The following is a 22,265-nucleotide window of genomic DNA, read 5'->3' as shown; positions in this document are numbered from 1 at the left end:
GACAGACTTCATAAAACTCAGATCTGGAGTATTGCGGATAGTTCTGGTCGCCCCACGAGAGGAAGGACGTTGAGGCTCTGGAGAGTGTTCCTGATTAGAACGTGAAACGGTACATTTTCCATGATGAAAGCACTTTATAAGGCCGTGAGATATAAAGGCAGAATTAGGCCATTTGGCCCGTCGAATCTCCTCCGCCATTTCATCATTTTCTCTCCCAGCCCTCAATCTGCTGCCTTCTCCCCGAGTTACTTCATACCCTGACCAGTCAAGAATCTATCAATCTCTGTCTTAAAGGCTTGCCTGTGGCAACGAATTCCACAGATTCACCACTCTCTGGCTGAAGAAATTACTCCTCTCCCTCCTAAAAGGACGGCCCTCTATTCTGAGGCCGAGTCCTCTGGTTTTACACCCACCCGCCACATTTGAAATTACACCACGGACTGAGACCCGTCGCTCCTATCGAGATGCTGGGTCTAACCACGATCGCTGAGCGCACTATAGTCCGTGGTGGTCAGTGCTGGGTCGACCTAATTCACCGAGTTACCCTGTTAACATTGCAAACACAGGCAGACTCAGAATGCAAAAACTTTATTGCGCAAGAATAAAAATATACATTTGCAGATTAATTACAGTATACAATTATGGTAATAACTGGTCAGCCCGCGAGTTGGAGCCCAAATACTACTGAGCACAGAACGTACAGCGGTCTGGCACAGGAGCGGGTTATTTGGCCCCTCGATGTCTATGACGAGCCATCTTTCAAGGGTTCCAACTCAAAGATGGCGTGTGAAAGAGAGAGAGAGAGATAGTAGCCTGGGGAATGTATATTACTGAGCGAGTGCATACACACGCGCGTTTGTCTGTATGCGTTGTAGAGATTGCATTACGAGGCGCCCCGGGCCGTGGTAAAGTGCTGTATTCGTATCCATTTGACCTGGTCATCAGAATTATTGCTTTAGCTGAGCGGTGCGCGCCACGCTGTGTGCCGCCGGGGTCCTACAGACCGGTCACTTGGCCGTCCTGGAGCAACGCTGTTCGAACACCTGCATGGGCCCGACCCACGGGCGATCCAAGACTTTAAATCTACAGGTCATTGTCTGCGGGGAAAAGCAGAGGCCAGTATTAAAAGAGTTTCCTGCCGGTACCCCAGCAGATTCATGAACCCCACCAGGTTCCAGTGTTCCTGGGGACAGGACCCCCGCCCCTCTCTCCCGAGACCACCAGTGCACTGATCGCTCACCTTGGCATATTGAGGATCCTTGTTGAAGCGACAGTTCCGGGAAACAGAAATCTTCCTGCAGACGGTGGTTCTCAGCTCCAGGGTGAGATGGTACATGATCCCCGCCACCACCTGCAAGAGCACCTTACAGTCAGAAAGGCCTCAAAACATCTCTACGGGGTGTCTGTGTGTATCGAGCCAGGAGTGGTCACCCATCTGCACACACCCACCACCTTTACTCTGCTGGTCATAAGAAACAGGAGCAGGAGTCGGCCATCCGGCCCGTCGAGCCTGCTCCGCCATTCAATAAGATCATGGCTGATCTGACCATGAACTCATCTCCACCTACCTGCCTTTTCCCCATAACCCTTAATTCCCTTACTATGCAAAAATCTATCCAACCTTGTCTTAAATATATTTACTGAGGCAGCCTCCACTGCTTCATTGGGCAGAGAATTCCACAGATTCACCACTCTCTGGGCAAATCAGTTCCTCCTCATCTCAGTCCCAAATCTACTGTCCTAAATCTTGAGGCTTTGCCCCCTAGTTCTAGTCTCACCTACCAGTGGAAAGAACGTTCCTGGCTCTATCTCTTTCATAATTTTATGTTTCTCTGAGATTTCCTCTCATTTTTCTGAATTCCAGCGAGTACAGTCCCAGGCGATTCAATCTCTCCTCATAGTCTAACCCTCTCATCTCTGGAATTAACCCGGTGAACCTCCTCTGCACCGCCTCCAAAGCCAGTAGATCCTTCCTCAAGTAAGGAGACCAGAACTGCACGCAGTACTCCAGGTGCGGCCTCACCAGTCCCCTGTATAGTTGCAGCATAACCTCCCTGCTCTTAAATTCAATCCTTCTAGCAGTGGAGGAATTTAAGGTGGGGGCTTATATGGGAGGCAGGGTTTGAGGGTCGGCACAACATTGTGGGCCGAAGGGCCTGTACTGTGCTGTACTATTCTATGTTCTATGTTTTGCCCCATTTGCCTTCTTGATAGCCCGCTGTACATGCAAACCAACCTTTTGTGCTTCATGCACAAGCACTCCCGAGTCCCTCTGTACAGCAGTATGCTGCAATCCTTTACCATTTAAATAATAATCTGCTCTTCCTTTTTTCCTTCTGAAGAGAATGACCTCGCATTTACCAACATTGTACTCCATCTGAGAGACACTTGCCCACTCACCTAACCTATCTGTATCTCTCTGCAGACCCTCCGTATATTCTGCACTCAATTTAGTACTAATCAACAAAATTAGATACACTACACTTGGTCCCCTCTTCCAGATTGTTAACGTGTGTCACCGCTCACCACTGATTGCCAACCAGAGAAACGCCCATGTATACCAACTCTCTGCTTTCCATTAGTTAACCAATCGTTTATCCATGCTAATACATCACCCCAACTCTATGCATCTTTATCTATGGCTAAGTCGTTTATGCGGCATTTTATCGAACGTCTTCTAGAAATCCAAGTAGATAACGTCCATCTGTTCCCCTCTATCCACTGCGCTCGTTATATCTCTTATAGCTTTGATCCACATCCGTCAATGTCTTCACCCACTCCAACAATTTTCCTACTCCCTAGCTCCTCCTCTCTCACTCCTCCCCACAGCACCCAACCTTCCTTCCCATCTTTCTGCCCTTTCCTCCCCAACCCCCCTTCCCCTCTTCCATACATCCAAACCCACCCCCTCCCTAATCCTCACCTACCCCCCATACACCCCTACTTCTCCACCCATCTCCACAATCTCTACACCTGAACCACACCCCAATCCGCCCCTACTCCTCACCTCTACAAACTCTACTTCCATCCCACCCCTCTGCCCTCTCCTACCCCGATCTCTCTCCCCCATTCCCTCACCACACCCCACATCCCCTACCAACTCTCTCCCCACCCCTACACCTCCCTCCCCATCTCCGCCACCCACGGCCTCCCCACTGCTCACCTCTCTCCGCCAGCCCAACCCCACCTCCTTCCCCATCTCCCTCTCACCTCCCTCCCATCTCCCTTCATCCACCACCCCAAAATTCCTCCCCTCCTCCCTCCTGTCGTCCTCGCTCCTCCCCTCCTCCTTTTCCCGCCACACTCATCCCACCCCGACCTCCATTCCCTCCCACCGCACCTCATTTCCCTCCTTCCTCTCCCCCACACACCCCTCCCTCACCCTCTCCAACATCCCCTCCTCTTTCTTCCCACCACCCTCCTCCCACCTCCACCTCACTTCCCTCCCTCCCCTCCTCCTTCTTCGCCCCCACACACCTCCCCCTCCCTCTCTCCCACATCCCCTCCTCCCTCCCTCTCGCCGTCCTCACCCACTCCCACTCCCCCTCCCCTTCCTCAACTACTCCCCTCCGCAAACATGAGAAATGGTGGAAATACTAGGCAACACAGACACGTAAATCGCCAGAGGAACTGAGCAGGTCGGACATGGTCTACGGAAATACAAAATTCCGGAGGAACTGAGCAGGTCAGACAGCATCTATGGAAAGGAATAACCAGCCGTCGTTTCGGGCCGAGACCCTTCATCAGGGCTGGAGAGGAAGGGGAAGAGGCCAGAATATAAAAACATGATGTAGGAATGAGGTTAAGGTCAAAGGCGACAGGTGAAGCCAGGTGGGCCGGGGGCAGAGGAAAGAATGCGTCTTTTCCCTTCGGGGATGAAACCGCAGTGTGGTCTGGATATCGTCGCCGCTGACAACTAGCCTGACGGGGCCCGGTGGTTTGTGACTGAGTGCAGCCGACGGTAAGTTCAGATCGGGAAGCGAAGTGACAGGATGAAATGGATTTAGGCAAGAACTGAGTCGTGGGTAACGGGTTGGGTTGAGGAGGTGAAGGGCATTAGGACCGGGGTTGGAGATTTTGTCGACGTTAATTAACACTTTCATGTCTAACTGATGTGGAAACCCTAGAAAGGGTGCAGAGGAGATTTACAAGGATGTTGCCTGGATTGGGGAGCGTGCCTTTGAGAACAGGTTGAGTGAACTCGGCCTTTTCTCCTTGGAGCGACGGAGGATGAGAGGTGACCTGATAGAGGTGTATAAGATGATGAGAGGCATTGATCGTGTGGATAGTCAGAGGCTTTTTCCCAGGGCTGAAATGGCTAGAACGAGAGGCCACAGTTTTAAGATGTTTGGAAAAAGGTACAGAGGAGATTTTTTTTTACGCAGGGAGTGGTGAGTGTGTGGAATGGGCTGCCGGCGACGGTGGTGGAGGCGGATACGATAGGGTCTTCTAAGAGGCTCCTGGATAGGTATGTGGAGCTTAGAAAAATAGAGGGCTATGGGTAACCCTAGGTGATTTCTAAGGTAAGGACATGTTCGGCACAGTATTGTGGGCCGAAGGGCCTGTATTGTGCTATAGGTTTTCTATGTTTCTAACTGTGACAAAATCTTCTCCCGGTTAGATTGACTGACTTGGTAGAACTCACAGCTGGAGTATTGCGTGTAGTTCCGGTCGGCCCCCTACCCCCATAGGAAGGATATTGAGATTTGGAGAGGGTGCAGAAGAGGTTCACCAGGAGGGCGTGGGCTGTCATGACAGGCTGGATTACCTTGGGTTGTTTTCTGGGAGCGTCCGAGGCTGACCGAGGTCGATAAGGTTATGAGAGTCATAGATAGAGTAGACAAGGGAGTGTCTGCTTCCCAGGGTAGAAATGTCTAATACTGGAGGGCATGCATTGAAGGTGAGAGGGGGTAGGTTCAAGAGGGAACTGAGGGGTAAGTTTTTCACTCAAGAGAGCGGTACGTGCCCGGAATGCACTGCCTGGTATGGTGATAGAGGCGTTTGTTGGTAATCATGGGGACGGGTGGTGTGATATTTGTACGGTGCCAGTGACCGGCGGAACATGTGATCGCGGTGTGCCGCAGATACTTGTTGGAATGCAGGAAGCTGTTTAGGCAATTTAAGGGTCGATCCGGGCTGCCCAGGTTGCAAGATAATTTAGCAACCGACCCAGGGACAGTTAGGGGACCCTGGTGAGCCTTTTTAATCAAAAGAGGTTTGGGATCCCCCGTCACACTCCATTTCCAGTAGGTGGCGGTAACGCCCCTGCCTGATAGGTGCGGGTCGCCGTTATGGCTGCTGAGCGTCTGTTCAGGGTGGCGCAGCCTCCGTTGCCTTCAGTATCTCTGGGGCAGAGGTTAATATGACTGTTCTTATGGGCACACTGATGGGGAGTTTCAGGGAGCAAATTCGGGAATCAGAGGTGCAAAGGGACTTGGGAGACCTCCTGCAGGATTCCCCAAAGTCTAACTTGTAGGCAGAGCCGATGGTGAGGAAGGCAAATGCAATGCTAGCAGTTATTTTGAGAGGACTACAATATAAACGGAAGGATGTAAAGCTGAGGCGTTACAAAACACCTGTGAGACCTCATTTTGGAGCAGTTCTGGTCTCCTTTATTTAAGAAAGGATGTGCTTCCAGAAAAGGTCCTTCTGGGAATGGAAGGGTTAACACATGAGCATAGATCTGGGCAGGATAGTCTTGGCAGCCGGGGTAGGGATGTGGGGAACTTCTTAATTAAAACAGGAATGGGAGACAGGATCTGATCCTCCTTCACACTCCAGTAATGACTCCAAACAGCAGCCGGGATGTGGATTACAAATCACAGCAGGAGATAGAAGAGCCATGTCATGATAATCGTTGGGGATTTTAACATGAGAGCGGATTGGAAAAACCACGACCTCAAGAGAGAGAATCTGTAGAATGTCTATGGGATGGCTTTTCAGAGCAGCTTGTGTTAAGCCGACTAGGGGATTGGCTGTGCTGAAATGGGTGTTGTGCGATGATCCGGAGGTGCTTAAGGTTAAGGAATCCTTAGGAAACAGTGATCACAATATGATCGAGCAACATACATCAAAGTTGCTGGTGAACGCAGCAGGCCAAGCAGCATCTATAGGAAGAGGTGCAGTCGACGTTTCAGGCAGGACGAAGGGTCTCGGCCTGAAACGTCGACTGCACCTCTTCCTATAGATGCTGCTTGGCCTGCTGCGTTCACCAGCAACTTTGATGTATGTTGCTTGAATTTCCAGCATCTGCAGAATTCCTGTTGTTTACAATATGATCGAGTTCACTTTGAAACTTGAAAAGGAGAAACTAAAATCCAATCTGTCGGTGTTTCAGTGGAGTAAATGAAGTTACAATGGCATTACAGGGAAATTGGCGAAAGTTGACTGGAAAGGGACACTAGCAGGACGGACTGCAGAGCAGCTGTGGCCTGGAGTTTCTGTGAAAAATGAGGGAAGTGCAAGACAGATATATTCCAAATAATTTTTTTTTGAATGGAAGAAGTACAGTACAGTGGCTGACAAGTGAAGTCAGAGCCAAAGTAAAAGCAAAAGAGAGAGCAGAGCTAGTGGGAAGATAGAGGATTGGGGAGCTTTTAAAAAATTGCTGAAGGAAACTAAGAAGGTCAGTAGGAAGGAAAAGATGAATTATGAAGGGAAGCTGGCGACTAATATCAAGGAAAACACTAAAAGCTTTTTTAAGTATATAAAGGGTAAAAGAGAATCGAGGGTAGATATAGGACCAATAGAAAATGACACTGGAGATATTGTAACGAGAGACAGAGAGATGGCAGAGGAACTGAATGTGTATTTTGCATCAGTCTTCACAGTGGAAGACATCTGCAGTATACCTGATATTCAAGAGTATCAGGGAAGTGAAATTTGTGCAGTGAAAATTATGACTGAGAAGGTGCTCAGGAAGTTTAATGGTCTGAGGGTGGATAAATCTCCTGGACCAGATGGAATGCACCCTTGGGTTCTGAAGGAAGTATCTGGAGAGATTGCGGAGGCATTAATAATGATCTTTTAAGGAAAATTAGATTCTGGCATTGTACCAAATGACTGGAAAATTGCAAATGTTACTCCGCTATTTAAGAAGGGTGGGAGGCAGCAGAAAGGAAACTATAGACCTGTTAGCCTGACATCAGTGGTTGGGAAGTTGTTGGAATCGATTGTTGGGGATGAGATTACGGAATACCTGGAGGCACATGACAAGATAGGTCAAAGCCAGCATGGTTTCCTGAAAGGAAAATCCTGCCTGATAAACCTACTGCAATTTTTTGAAGAAATTATAAGCAGGGTAGTTAAAGGAGATGCAGTAAATGTGGTGTACTTGGATTTTCAGAAGGCCTTTGACAAGGTGCCACACATGAGGCTGCTTAGCAAGATTAAGAGCTCATGGAATTACAGGGAAGTTACTAGCATGGGTGGAGCATTGGCTGATTGGCAGAAAACAGAGAGTGGGAATAAAGGGATCCTATTCTGGCTGCTGCCGGTTACCAGTGGAAATCCACAGGGGTCGTTGTTGGGACCGCTGATTTTTACGATGTATGTCAATGATTTGGACTACGGTATTAATGGATTTGTGGCTAAAGTTGCCGATGATAGAAAGACAGGTAAAGGAGCAGGTAGTGTTGAGGAAACAGAGAGCCTGCAGAGAGACTTAGATAGTTTAGGAGAATGGGCAAAGAAGTGGCAAATGAAACGCAATGTTGGAAAGTGTATGATCATGCACTTTGGTGGAAGAAATAAATAGGCAGACTATTATTTAGATGGGGAGAGAATTCAAACTGCAGAGATGCGAAGGGAGTTGGGGATCCTTGTGTAGGATACCCTAAAGGTTAACCTTCAGGTTGAGTCGTTGGTGAAGAAGGTGAATGCAATGTTGGCATTCATTTCTAGAGGTATAGAATACAAGAGCAGGGATGTGATGTTGAGGCTCTATGAGGCATTCTTCAGCCCACACTTGGAGTATTGTGTGCAGTTTTTGGCTCCTTATTTTAGATAGAATATACTGACATTGGAGAGGGTTCAGAGAAGATTCACGAAAATGATTCCAGGAATGAAAGGGTTACTATATGAAGAATGTATGGCAGCGCTTGGGCTGTATTCCTTGGGGTTCAGGGGAATGGCGGGGGGGGGCGGGCGGATCTCATAGAAACATTAAGAGGCCTGAACAGATTAGATATGGCAAAGTTATTTCCCATGGTAGAGGACTCTAGGACAAGAGGGCACGACTTCAGGATTGAAGGACATCTATTTAGAACAGAGATATGAAAAAATTAGTTTAGTCAGAGGGTGGTAAATCTGTGGAATTTGTTGCCATGTGCGGCTGTGGAGGCCAAGTCATTGGGTGTATTTAAGGCAGAGATAGACAGGTTCTTGATTAGCCAGGGCATCAAAAGGTATGAGGTGAAGGCAGGAAAGTGGGGATGACTGGAAGAAAAGGATCAGCCCATGATTGAATGGCGGAGCAGACTCGATAGGCTGAATGGCCTACTTCTGCTCCTATACCTTATGGTCTTATGATATCTGCGAGTCGCCATTATCACAAAAGCAGCAGCAGCAAGGTGGATGAGGATCGAGAAGAGCTGATGAGGGAGGAATCTGACAGGAGAGGGGAGAGGACGAAAGGAGAAAGGGAAGGAGGAAGGGCACAGTGTGATAGAAAGGTGAGAAGGGGTAAGAGCCCAGAACGGGAAATAGAAAAACAGGGAAAGGGAGGGAATTCCTTTTATTAACAGGAAGGAGAAATCAATAACTATGCAAGGTTACCCAGAAGGAATATAAGGTGTTGCTCCTCCACTGAGGATGGCCCCATTGTAGCTACAAGAGGAGGCCATGAACCGACATGTTGGAACAGGAATGGGAATTAAAACTTTTGGCCACTGGGAAGTTCTGTTGGAGTGGAGGTGTTTGACGAAGTGGTGCCCCACTTTGCTTCAGGTCTCACCGACGGAGAGGGGGCTGCATCGGGAGCACCGGACACAATAGATGACCAGATGCGCAGGTGAAATGTTGCCTCACTCGGAAGGTCTGTTTGTGGCCCTGAATGGGTCCCGGGTCCCGCAGTGCCCATTTGCCCCGTATCCCTCTCCATAGTGCGCAAGATGTTATTTGATATTCCAACTGCCCTGCTTTCCTGTCCAGGGTGGTCTTGATTCCCTCTGGTTCTCAACTAGCCCGTATTGCTGTCGAGCAGGGTATTTCATTCCCAGCTACCCCGTATCCCAGACCAGGATGGTATTTGATTCCTGTGGTGCCCAGTAACCCTGTATCCAGTGCAGGATGCTATTGAATTCGCAGTAGTGCCCATTTGCCCCCATCCCAGTTCTTGATGGTATTTGATTCCCTGTGGTGCCAAGCTGCCGTGTATCCCAATCCAGGATTTTTTTTGATACCCCGTGGTGCCCAACAACCCTGTATCCTGGTCGAACAGGGTATCTGATTCTCTGTGGTGCCCACCTCCACCTTGTCCCTGTCCTGGATCGTATTTGATTCCCTGTGGTGCCCAGCTGCCACATGCCAGCCAAGATGGTAAGTGATTCCCAATGGTGCCCAAGGGCCACATCCCAGCTCGGTTGATATTTGATACCTCGAGGTTCCCATCATCCCCGTTTCCCAGTGCAGGGTGGTATGGGATCCCCTGCGGTGCCCAACTGCACAGTATGCCAACCCAGGATGGTATTTGATTTCCTGTAGGGCCCATTTGCCCCTTAACCCAGCCCAGATGATATTTGATACCCTGAGGTACCTAACTGTCCTATATCTCAGTCCAGGGTGGTATTTGATTCCTTGAACTGCCCAACTGCCCCGTATCCAAGTTGAGCGGGTATTTCATTCCCCGTGGAGCCTAAATGTCTATTATCCCAGTCCATGATAGAACTCAATTCCTGCGGTCACCAACCACCCTGTATCCCTGTCCAGGATGTTTTTTGATTCCCTGTGGTGCCCAGCTGCCCTATATGCCAGTCCAGTGCGGTAATAGATTTATGTGGGTACCCAGCTACCCCGTATTCCAGTGCAGGATGGTACCTGATTCCCTGCAGTACCCAACTGCCCCGTATCGCAGTCCAGTTTGGTTTTAATTCTGTCTGGTTCTCAACTACCCTGTAGCCCTGTCCAGCAGGGTATTTGGTCCCCCATGGTGCCCAACTGACCCGCATCCCAGTCGATGGTATTTGATACCCTGAGGTGCCCAGCTGGCCCGTATCCCAGTCCAGGACCGTATGTGATTCCCCACAGTGCACAGCTGCCACATCCCCCAGCCAAAGTGGCATTTCATTCCCCCTGGTGTGCAACTGCCCTTCTTCCCAGTGCAAATGTGATTGATGCCCCATGGTGCCCAGCTACCCCGTAACCCAGTACAGGATTGTAATTGAAACCCCCTGGTGCCCAGCTACCCCGTATCCCAGTCCTTGATAGTATTGAATTTCCATTCGTGCCCATTTGCCCCCTATTCCAGTCCTTGATGGTATTTGATTCCCCGTGGTGTCCAAGATAAAGAATGGTAGGCTGGAGGAACCATTGGTGACGTGTGAGATGGAAAATCTAGTCAGGTGGAAGAAGGCAGCATACATGAGGTTTTGGAAGGAAGGATCAGATGGTTCTATTGAGGAATATAGGGAAGCAAGAAAGGAGCTTAAGAAGGGGCTGAGAAGAGCAAGAAGGGGGCATGAGAAGGCCTTGGCGAGTAGAGTAAAGGAAAACCCCAAAGCATTCTTCAATTATGTGAAGAACAAAAGGATGACAGGAGTGAAGGTAGGACCGATTGGAGATAAAGATGGGAAGATGTGCCTGGAGGCTGTGGAAGTGAGCGAGGTCCTCAATGAATACTTCTCTTCGGTATTCACCAATGAGAGGGAACTTGATGATGGTGAGGTCAATATGAGTGAGGTTGATGTTCTGGAGCATGTTCATATTAACGGAGAGGAGGTGTTGGAGTTGTTACAATACATTAGGACGGATAAGTCCCCGGGGCCTGATGGAATATTCCCCAGGCTGCTCCATGAGGCGAGGGAAGAGATTGCTAAGCCTCTGGCTAGGATTTTTATGTCCTCATTGTCCACGGGAATGGTGCCAGAGGATTGGAGGGAGGCGAATGTTGTTCCCTTGTTCAAAAAAGGTAGTAGGGATAGTCCGGGTAATTACAGACCAGTGAACCTTACGTCTGTGGTGGGAAAGCTGTTGGAAAAGTTTCTTAGAGATAGGATCTATAGGCGTTTAGAGAATCATGGTCTGATCAGGGACAGTCAGCATGGCTTTGTGAAGGACAGATCGTGTCTAACAAGCCTGATAGAGTTCTTTGAGAAGGTGACCAGGCATATAGATGACGGTAGTGCAGTGTATGTGATCTATATGGATTTTAGTAAGGCATTTGACAAGGTTCCACACAGTAAGCTTATTCAGAAAGTCAGAAGGCATGGGATCCAGGGGAGTTTGGTCAGGTGGATTCAGAATTGGCTTGCCTGCAGAAGGCAGAGGGTGGTGGTGGAGGGAGTACATTCAGATTGGAGGATTGTGACTAGTGATGTCCCACAAGGATCTGTTCTGGGACCTCTACTTTTCGTGATTTTTATTAACGACCTGGATGTAGGGGTAGAAGGGTGGGTTGGCAAGTTTGCAGATGACACAAAGGTTGGTGGTGTTGTAGATAGTGTAGAGGATTGTCAAAGATTGCAGAGAGACATTGATAGGATGCAGAAGTGGGCTGAGAAGTGGCAGATGGAGTTCAACCCGAACTGTGAGGTGGTACACTTTGGAAGGACAAACTCCAAGGCAGAGTACAAAGTAAATGGCAGGATACTTGGTAGTGTGGAGGAGCAGAGGGATCTGAGGGTCCATGTCCACAGATCCCTGAAAGTTGCCTCACAGGTAGATAGGGTAGTTAAGAAAGCTTATGGGGTGTTAGCTTTCATAAGTCGAGGGATAGAGTTTAAGAGTCACGATGTAATAATGCAGCTTTATAAAACTCCGGTTAGGCCACACTTGGAGTACTGTGTCCAGTTCTGGTCACCTCACTATAGGAAGGATGTGGAAGCATTGGAAAGGGTACAGAGGAGATTTACCAGGATGCTGCCTGGTTTAGAGAGTATGTATTATGATCAGAGATTAAGGGAGCTAGGGTGTTACTTTTTGGAGAGAAGGAGGATGAGAGGACACATGATAGAGGTGTACAAGATATTAAGAGGAACAGATGGAGAGTGGATAGCCAGCACCTCTTCCCCAGGGCACCACTGCTCAATACAAGGGGACACGGCTTTAAGGTAAGGGGTGGGAAGTTCAAGGGGGATATTAGAGGAAGGCTTTTTACTCAGAGAGTGGTTGGTGCGTGGAATGCACTGCCTGAGTCAGTGGTGGAGGCAAATACACTCGTGAAGTTTAAGAGACTACTAGACAGGTATATGGAGAAATTTAAGGTGGGGGGTTATATGGGAGGCAGGGTTTGAGGGTCGACACAACATTGTGGGCCGAAGGGCCTGTAATGTGCTGTACTATTCTATGTTCAACTGCCATGTCTCCCAATCCAGGATTTTTTTGATACCTCGTAGTGCCCAACAACCCTGTATCCTAGTCGATTAGGTGGGGTCCCTGTGGTGCTCAGCTGCCACATGCCAGCCAAGATGGCATTTGATTCTCAATGGTGCCCAAGGGCCATATCCCAGCTTGGTTGATATTTGATACCTCGCGGTGCCCAACTACCCCGTATCCCAGTCTAGGACACTTTTTGATACCCCATGGTGCTTAACTGCCCCCTATCCCAGTCCACAAGGCTATTTGATTCCTAATGGTGCCCATCTTCCCCGTATTTAAGTCCCCGATGGTATTGATATCCTGCAGTGACCAGCAACCCTCATCCCAGTCGAGGATGGCAGTTGATACCCCACAGTGCCCAGCTGCCCCGTCCTTGATGGTATTTGATTCCCTCAGGTGCCCAACTGCACAGTATCTGAAACCAGGGTGGTATTTGAGTTCGCATAGTGCTCAGCTGCCACAACCCAGCCAAGATGTTATTTGACATCCCAACTGCTCCGTATCCCAGATCAGGATGGCTTTGATTCCCTCTGGTTCTCAACAATCCATATCCCTATCGAGCAGGATATTTCATTCCCCGTGGTGCCCAGGTGCCCCGTAACACAGTCCGGGATGGTTATTTGATTCCTGTGGTGCCCAACTACCCCGTATCCCAGTGCAGGGTGGTATTGAATTCCCAGTAGTGCCCATTTGCCCCCCAAATCTGTCGTTGATGGTATTTGATTCCCCGTGATGCCCAACTGCCACGTATCCCAATCCAGGATTTTTTTGATGCCCCGTGGTGCTCAACAACCCTGTATCCTAGTCGATCAGGGAATCTCATTCCCTGTGGGCCCACCTTCCCCTTTATCCTTGTCCTGGATCCATTTGATACCCCATGGTGCCCAGCTACCCCGTATCCATGTCTTTGATGGTATCTGATTCCCTGCGGTGCCCAACTGCACAGTATCAGAACCCAGGTTCCTGTACGGCCCATTTGCCCCACATCCCAGTCCAGGATTGTATTTGATACCCTGAGGTTTCTAACTGCCCAGTATCCCTGTCCAGGATGCTTTTTGATTCCTTGTGGTTCCCAGCTAACACATACCAGCCAGGGTAATATTTGAGTCTCCGTGGTTGCCAGCTGCCCTATATGCCAGTCCAGTGTGGTAATAGATCCCTGTGGTGCCCAACTATCCAGTATTCCTGTGCAGGATGGTACTTGATTCACTGCGGTGCCCAACTACCCTGTATCGCAGTCCAGTTTGGTTTTAATTCTGTCTGGTTCTCAACTACCCTGTAGCCCAGTCAAGCTGGGTATTTGATACCCCATGGTGTCCAACTACCCCATATCCCAGTCCTCGATGGCATTTGATCCCCTGAGGTGCCCAGCTGCCCCGTATCCCAATCCAGGATTTTACCAGATACTCTGTGGTGCCCAACCAACCTCCTTATACCAGTGCAGGATGATAATTGATACCCCATGGTGCCCATTTGCCCCCTAACCCTGTCCACAATGATATTTTATTCTCTGTGGTTGCCCAACTGCACATGTCCGAAACCAGTTTGGTACTTGATTTCCTGTACGGCCCATTTGCCCCACATCCCTGCCCAGGATGGTATTTGATTCTCTGAGGTGCCCAACCGCATTGTATCTGAAACCAGGATGGTTAATTGGTTTCCTGTAGGGCCCATTTGCCGCTCATTCCAGTCCTTGATAGCATTTGATAGTGCTCAGCTACCACATCCCCCAGCCGAGATGGTATTTCATTCCCCCTGGTACACAACTGCCCTCCTCCCCAGTGCAATTGTAACTAATACCCCATGGTGCCCAGTTATCCCGTATCCCCGTCCTTGATGGTATGGGATTCCCTGAGGACCCTAATTGCACGGTATCCGACCCCAGGATGGTATTTGATTTTCTTTAGGGCCCATTGGCCCCTCATCTCAGTCCAGGATTGTATTCGATACCCAGCGGCCCCCGCTACCCCGTATCCCAGTGCAGGATTGTAATTGATACCTCATGGTGCCCAGACACCCCATATCCCCATCCTTGATGGTATTCCATTCCCTGCGGTGCCCAACTGCATAGTATCTGAGGGCAGGATGGTATTTGGTTCCTGTGGTGCCCATCTACCTCTTATCCCAGTCCAGGGTGGTATTTGATTTCCCATAGTGCTCAGCTGCCACATCCCAGCCAAAATGTTATCTGATATCCCACCTGCCCCTCATTCCTGTCCAGGATAGTTTCCATTCCGTCTGGTTCTCAACAATCCCATATCACTCCCGAGCAGGGTATTTCATTCCCCGTGGTGCCCAACTGCCCCGTATCCCTGTCCAGGGTGGTATTTGATTCCTGTGGTGCCCACTTACCCCGTATCCCAGAGCAGGGTGATATTGAATTCCCTGTACTGCCTATTTGCCCCCTAACCCAGTTCTTGGTGATATCTGATTCCCTGTGGTGCCCACCTGCCCTTTATCCCTGTCCAGGGTGGTATTTGATTCCTGTGGTGCCCACTTACCCCGTATCCCAGAGCAGGGTGATATTGAATTCCCTGTACTGCCTATTTGCCCCCTAACCCAGTTCTTGGTGGTATTTGATTCCCTGTGGTGCCCAGCTGCCACATGCTAGCCAAGATGGTATTCCCAATGGTGCCCAAGGGCCACATCCCAGCTTGGTTGATATTTGATACCCCGAGGTGCCCATCTTCCCAGTCCTGGAGATTGATATCTTACAGTGCCCAACTACCCCATAGCCCAGCGCAGGATGGTAATTGATACCCCATGGTGCCCATCATTCCAACGCAGGATTGTATTTGATACCCCGTGGTGCCGAGCTATCCCGTATCCCCATCCTTGATGGTACGGGAATCCCCAATGCCCGAAGGTGCCCAACTGTGCTTACCCAAAACCAGGATTGTATTTTATACCCCGAGGTGCTGAACTACCCCGTATCCTAGCCCAGATAATATTTGGTTCCCTGTGACGCCTAACTGCCCCATATCCTGATGAGTATGATATTTTTATATCCCGTGCTGGAAGCTGCCATGTATCCCAGTCCAGGGTGGTATTTGATTCCCCGAACTGCCAACTGTCCTGTATCCAGGTCGAGCAGGGTATTCAATTCCCTGTGGTGCCTAACTGCCCATTCCATGATGGAATTTGATTCCTGTGGTTACTAACCACCCATTATCTCTGTCCAAGATGCTTTTTGATTCCCCCTGGGGCCCGGCTACCCCGTATCTCTATCCTGGATCGTATTTGATACTCTGTGGTGCCCAGCTACCCCATATCCCTGCCCAGGATGCTTTTCGATTCCCCATGATACCCAGCTTGCAAATCCCAGCCACGATGGAGCCTAAGTGCCCCCTATCCAAGGATGCCACTTGATTTCCTCGTCCTGCATAGTATTTTGATACCCTGCGGTGTGCACTGGCCTTGTATCCTGGTCCAGGATGGCATTTCACTCCCTGTTCTGCCAGCTGCCTCCTATCACAGTCCCGAATGGTATTTGATTCCCTATAGTGCCCCATTGCCCTTATTCCAGTCCAGGGTGCGTTTTATACCCAGTGGAGCCCAACCGCCCCACATCCCATTCCAGGATGATATTTTGAGTTCCTGTGGTGCCCAACTGCCCCGTATCCCAGTCCAGGATCTGTTTTATACCCAGTGGTGCCCAAATGTCCCGTATCCCAGTCCAGGATGTGTTTTATACCCAGTGGTGCCCAACTGCCCCGTATCCCAGTCCAGGATCTGTTTTATATCAGTGGTGCCCAAATGTCCCGTATCCCAGTCCAGGATGTTTTATACCCAGTGGTGCCCAACTGCCCTATTCCAGTCCAAGATGTGTTTTATACTCAGTGGTACCCAACTGCCCCGTATCCCAGTCCAGGATGTGTTTTATACCCAGTGGTGCCCAACTACCCTGTATCCCAGTCCAGGATGTTTTATACCCATTGGAGCCCAACTGCCCCTTATCCCAGTCCAGGATGATATTTGATTCCCTGTGCTGCCCAAATGCCCCATATCCCATTCCAGGATGTTTTATATACCCAGTGGTGCCCAAATGCCCCGTATCCCAGTCCAGGATGTTTCATACCCAGTGGTGCCCAACTGCCCCGTATTCCAGTCCAGGATGATATTTGATTCCCCGTGGAGCCCAAATGTCCCATATCGCATTCCAGGATGTGTTTTATACCCAGCAGTGCCCAAATGCCCCGTATCCCAGTCCAGGGTGTTTCAGACCCAGTGGTGCCCAACTGCCCCGTATTCTAGTCCTGGAAATGTTCTATACCCAGTGGAGCTCAACTGCCCCGTACCCCAGTCCAGGATGTGTTTTATACCCAGTGGTGCCCAACTACCCTGTATCCCAGTCCAGGATGTTTTATACCCATTGGAGCCCAACTGCCCCTTATCCCAGTCCAGGATGATATTTGATTCCCTGTGCTGCCCAAATGCCCCATATCCCATTCCAGGATGTTTTATATACCCAGTGGTGCCCAAATGCCCCGTATCCCAGTCCAGGATGTTTCATACCCAGTGGTGCCCAACTGCCCCGTATTCCAGTCCAGGATGTGTTTTATACCCAGTGGTGCCCAACTGCCCTGTATCCCAGTCCACGATCTGTTTTATACCCAGTGGTGCCCAACTGCCCTGTATCCCAGTCCAGGATGAGTTTTATACCTATTGGAGCCCAACTGCCCTACATCCCAGTCCAGGATGTGTTTTATACCCAGTGGTGCCCAATGGCCAATTATCTCAGTCCAGGATGTGTTATACCCAGTGGTGCCCAACTGCCCCTTATTCCAGTCCAGGATGATATTTGATTCCCCGTGGAGCCCAAATGTCCCGTATCCCAGTCCACGATGTTTTATACCCAGTGGTGCCCAACTGCCCTATTCCAGTCCAAGATGTGTTTTATACTCAGTGGTACCCAACTGCCCCGTATCCCAGTCCAGGATGTGTTTTATACCCAGTGTTGCCCAACTGCCCTGTATCCCAGTCGAGGATATGTTTTATACCTATTGGAGCCCAACTTGCTCGTATCTCAGTCCAGGATGAGTTTTATACCTATTGGAGCTGAACCGCCCCGTACCCCAGTCCAGGATGTGTTTTATACCCAGTGGTGCCCAACTGCCGTGTATCCCAGTCCAGGATCTGTTTTATACCTATTGGAGCCCAACTTGCTCGTATCTCAGTCCAGGATGAGTTTTATACCTATTGGAGCCCAACTGCCCCACATCCCAGCCCAGGATGTGTTTTATACCCAGTGGTGCCCAACGGCCAATTATCTCAGTCCAGGATGTTTTCTACCCAGTGGTGCCCAACTACCCCGTACCCCAGTCCAGGATGTGTTATACCCAGTGGTGCCCAACTGCCCCTTATTCCAGTCCAGGATGATATTTGATTCCCTGTGCTGCCCAAATGCCCCATATCCCAGTCCAGGATGTTTCATACCCAGTGGTGCCCAACTGCCCCTTACTCCAGTCCTGGAAATGTTCTATACCCAGTAGAGCTCAACTGTTCCGTATCCCAGCCCAGGATGTTTTATACCTATTGGAGCCCAACCGCCCCGTATCCTAGTCCAGAATGTGTTTTATACCCAGTGGTGCCCAACTACCCCGTATCCCAGCCCATGATGTTTTATACCTATTGGAGCCCAACCGCCCCGTATCCCAGTCCAGGATGTGTTTTATACCCAGTGGTGCCCAACTACCCCGTATCTCAGTCCAGGATCTGTTTTATACCCAATGGTGCCCAACTGCCCTGTATCCCAGTCCAGGATCTGTTTTATACCCAATGGTGCCCAACTGCCCTGTATCCCAGTCCAGGATCTGTTTTATACCCAGTGGTGCCCAACTGCCCTGTATCCCAGTCCAGGATCTGTTTTATACCCAGTGGAGCCCAACTTGCTCGTATGTCACTCCAGGATGAGTTTTATACCTATTGGAGCTCAACTGCCCCACATCCCAGTCCAGGATGATATTTGATACCCAGTGGTGCCCAACTGGCCCTTACTCCAGTCCAGGATGATATTTGATTCCCTGTGGAGCCCAAATGCCCCGTATCCCAGTCCGTGGTGGTATTTGATTCGTGTGGTGCCCAACTGCTGCGTCAATGTCTTAACATTTCCCAAAATAATTACCAGAAGTTTAATGGAGGCTGGAATTTAGAGTGTAGAATTGATAGAATTCTGTGGTCAAGTGCTGGTCAATGCTTTGGGTTGTGGCCTTGCAGCAGGATTTCATCTGCTGCTTAGTTCAATTTTGCAGCTTTTAACAGCGTGAGGACTCCTGTTTCGCTCTCAAGGCTGTTAACATGTTAACCAGGACGAGGGAGTACACCACTGCCAACCCCACCTACTCTGCATCTTTCAGAATTAATTTTAAAGTCCTCTTACTTGCTGCCAAAGCGCTCAATGGTCTGGGACCAGAATATATTACTGAATCGCTTTCCTTTTTATAACACCGCCTTATATTCCGTCTGGGTAACCTCCATCCTGATGGTATGAACAGCAATCTCTTGAATTTCAAGTAATGCCCCCCACCTCACCATTTCCCTCTCTTTCCATCGCTGCCCATCAGCTCCCCCAGTGCTCTCTTCTTCCATGTCCTTCTACCCTCTCCTATCAGATTTCCCAATCTCCAGCCCTTTTGTCTCTTTCACCAATCACTTCCCAGCTCTCCAATTTCACTCCCCCCCCCCCCCCAGTCTGGCTTCTTCCCCCTCCCATTCCAGACCTGACGAAGGGTCCTGGACTGAAATGTTGACCATTTACTCTTCTCCATAGACACTGCCTGGCCTGCTGAGTTCCTCCAGCATTTTGTGTGTGTTGTTTTGGATTTCCAGCATCTGCAGATTTCCTCATTCATTTTATAAATCTGCTTGGGCTCTTAAGTCTTCTTAAGACCATAAGGCATCAGAACAGAACTAAACCATTCGGCCCATCGAGTCTGCTCACCATTTCATCTCACTATTCTCAGGCTGCGCCTCATGGATGTAGACTTTCCCATCATGGGAAACATCCTCTCCACTTTATCGCCTGTGCCTTAAATTTAATTAATCTCCCTCAGAAGAGAATTGGCAGGTCAGCTGTTTTTATGAACTGGGCTCCTAACCTGTGGAACTTGATGCTTAAAACTATACGAGAAGCAGATTCAACTGACACTTCTAAATGCCCGATCAAAATCTATCGAACTTTCCTTTTAACTAACGTTATTTTGCCTTATTTTTTTACGCTTGCACTTTATCACATTGTAAACCACTTTGAACTATATTGTCTGTAACTACACTGCAGTTGGGAGTGCTGTGAGCCCCTTAAAGGAAATGTGAGCAGTTTTGGATCCCTTTTCAAAGGAAGGACATGCTGGCATTGGGGAGGGTCCAGAGGAGATTCACGAGAACGATCCCAGCATTTTAAGGCTTTCCATCCGTACTCATGGAATTTAGAAGAATGAGGCGGTGACCTTATTTAAATCTACCAAATATTTAAAGTCCTGGATAGAGTGGACGTTTCGATAGAGGGGGTACAAGAGTCTAGTACCAGAGGGCAGAGCCTCAATATAGCGGGACATCCACTCGGAACAGAGGTGAGGAACACTGTCTTTAGCCAGAGGGTGGTGAACCCCTGGAATTCTTGACCACTGGCGGCAAAGTCACTCCGTGCATTAAAGGTGCAGGATGATAGGGGTTTGATTAACCAGGGTGTCAAAAGGTTGCGGTGAGAAGGCAGGAGTTGAGAGGGTCAACAAATCAGCCATGGTGGCGCAAATGACGGGCTGAATGGCCTAATTGTTTCATGGCCTCACTTGTGAAAAGGGCCCTGTAAATAAGATGTTATTATTAATAGTGGCAACCCCTTTCGCACTGGGCGGTTAATGTGTTTGAAAGCCAGCGTCAAGTATCAACTTTACCCTCAGTGGCCACTTTCTGAGATGGCTCCTGCGTCTAATAAAGTGGCCAGTGAGTGTACGTTCGTGGTCGTCTGCCGCCGTGGCCCATCCCAAGATGCTCTCGTGCACACCACTGCTGTAACGCGTGGTTATTTGACCTTGTCCGGCCATTCTCCTCCGACCTCCCTCAGCAACAAGGAGTTTTCGCCACCGATCTCCACGGTGAGGTAGGGGGTCAGCGCGATGCAATTTACAGCTCCGGGGGTATCAGAGCTCGGAGTTCAGTTGCGTCTCCCACCTGCGTCCTCCCTGTGTGTGCATTTGCTCCGGGTGCTCCAGTTTCCCCGAGACGTACCGGTCAGTGGGTTAAGTGGTCACTGTAAATCGCACTCTGTTTAAATAGGCTGCTGGGCTGGAAAGCCGTATTTCTGAATAAAATCGCCGCTCACTTGATGTTTTTTTCTTTTTCCGCACTATTCTCTGCAATCTGTGAAGACCGCTGTGTGCCAAAATCCCAGCAGGTCAGCAGTTTCCGAGATAACACAAACCAGCCCGTCTGGCACCAGCAATCGTTCCACGGTCAATGTGACTTAGATCACATTTCTCCCCCAGTCTGAACAACTGAACCCCTTGACCACGTCGGTGTGCCTCTCTGCTTGATGATTGGCTGGTTAGATATTGGAGATGTACCTAATGAAGGGGCCACCTCCACCGCCTTCACCCTTGTGTTCCAAAATTCTACCCCACCCCGCCCCTAGAGCATTGCCACTCTGTCTGTACTCACTCCTCTGTCCTACTACTTCCCATCTACTTGACCCCTCCTCTCCAGAGAACTCACCCTTTCTTCTCATCCCCCTCAACCCTTCTCTCCTCTCTCCCCTCACCAGCCCCATCCTCCGTAATCTCTGCCTCCCACCTCTCGTCCCTACCTCCCTCCCCACCCTCTACTCCCTCCCCTCTACCTCCTTTCCGCACCCTCTACCCCCATCCCTCCCCTCTCCCCATCTCCCTCCCCAACCTCCTCTCCCCACCCTCTACTCCCTCCCCTCTCCCTACCTCCTTTCCGCACCCTCTACCCTCTCCCGTCTCTCCCCTCTGGCCCACCCCTCCCCACCCCACTCCCTACCTCCCTTCCCCACCCTCTACCCCCTCTCGTGCATCCCCTTCCTCTCTCCCCGCCCTCCCTTCCCCACCCTCTACACCCACCCATCCCTCCCCTCTCCCTACTTCCCTCCACACCTCCTTTCCCCAACCTCTACCCCCTCCCATCCCTCCCCCACCTCCTTTCCCCACCCTCTACCCCCTCCCGTCCCTCTCCTCTGCCCCACCCCACCCTCTACCCCTTCTCGTGCATCCCCTTCCTCTCTCCCCGCCCTCCCTCCCCTCCTCATCCCTTCCCCACTCCGAACACCCTCTCTCGCACCCCACCTACCACCTCCTCCCAACCATACCCCACCCCTCCCTTCCCACCACCCCCACCATTCCCCACCTGTGCTTGGGCCGATATCACATTCGACACCGCGCTGCGATGCACGTCGTTGGAGCCGCGGTTGAAGGCCTTCACGGCCACCCTGGTCGCTTTCACCACCTTGGGGGAATCTACGCGTACGTCGTACAGGCCGCCCAGCAAGGGGGGCATTGCCACCGCCTCCAGCGCGTCCTGCACCTTCACGTCGTCCGCCGCCGCCGCCGCCCCAAACACCAACCCCACCAGCAGCAGAGCCGAGCCCATCGCGAACCGCAGCCCGAACGCGGCCATCTTCACACGCAGTAAAAAATTCCAGATGGCAACGTCATTCGCCCCGCCCTCGTCACTTCCGCCCCGCACTGGGCCCACCATCTTTCTGTGGGGCGAAACAT

General features: G+C 50.3%; 1 protein-coding gene across 1 annotated transcript; it reads right to left on the bottom strand.

Annotated features, from left to right (window-relative positions):
• Nucleotides 1-572: 572 nt before the first annotated feature.
• On the bottom strand, nt 573-22,265 carry LOC134339807 (cystatin-2-like). The gene is made up of 3 exons (XM_063036619.1): nt 21,895-22,265; nt 1,241-1,351; nt 573-1,097 (listed from the first exon to the last, which is right to left on the bottom strand). Exons 1-3 carry the CDS (start codon nt 22,243-22,245, stop codon nt 1,008-1,010), a joined length of 552 nt encoding a protein of 183 aa, XP_062892689.1. The 5' UTR covers nt 22,246-22,265; the 3' UTR covers nt 573-1,007.

The sequence above is a fragment of the Mobula hypostoma genome, chromosome 30 (assembly GCF_963921235.1).
Source record: "Mobula hypostoma chromosome 30, sMobHyp1.1, whole genome shotgun sequence".
NCBI classification, from domain to species: Eukaryota; Metazoa; Chordata; class Chondrichthyes; order Myliobatiformes; family Myliobatidae; genus Mobula; species Mobula hypostoma.
This window is presented reverse-complemented; position numbering and strand designations above follow the sequence as displayed.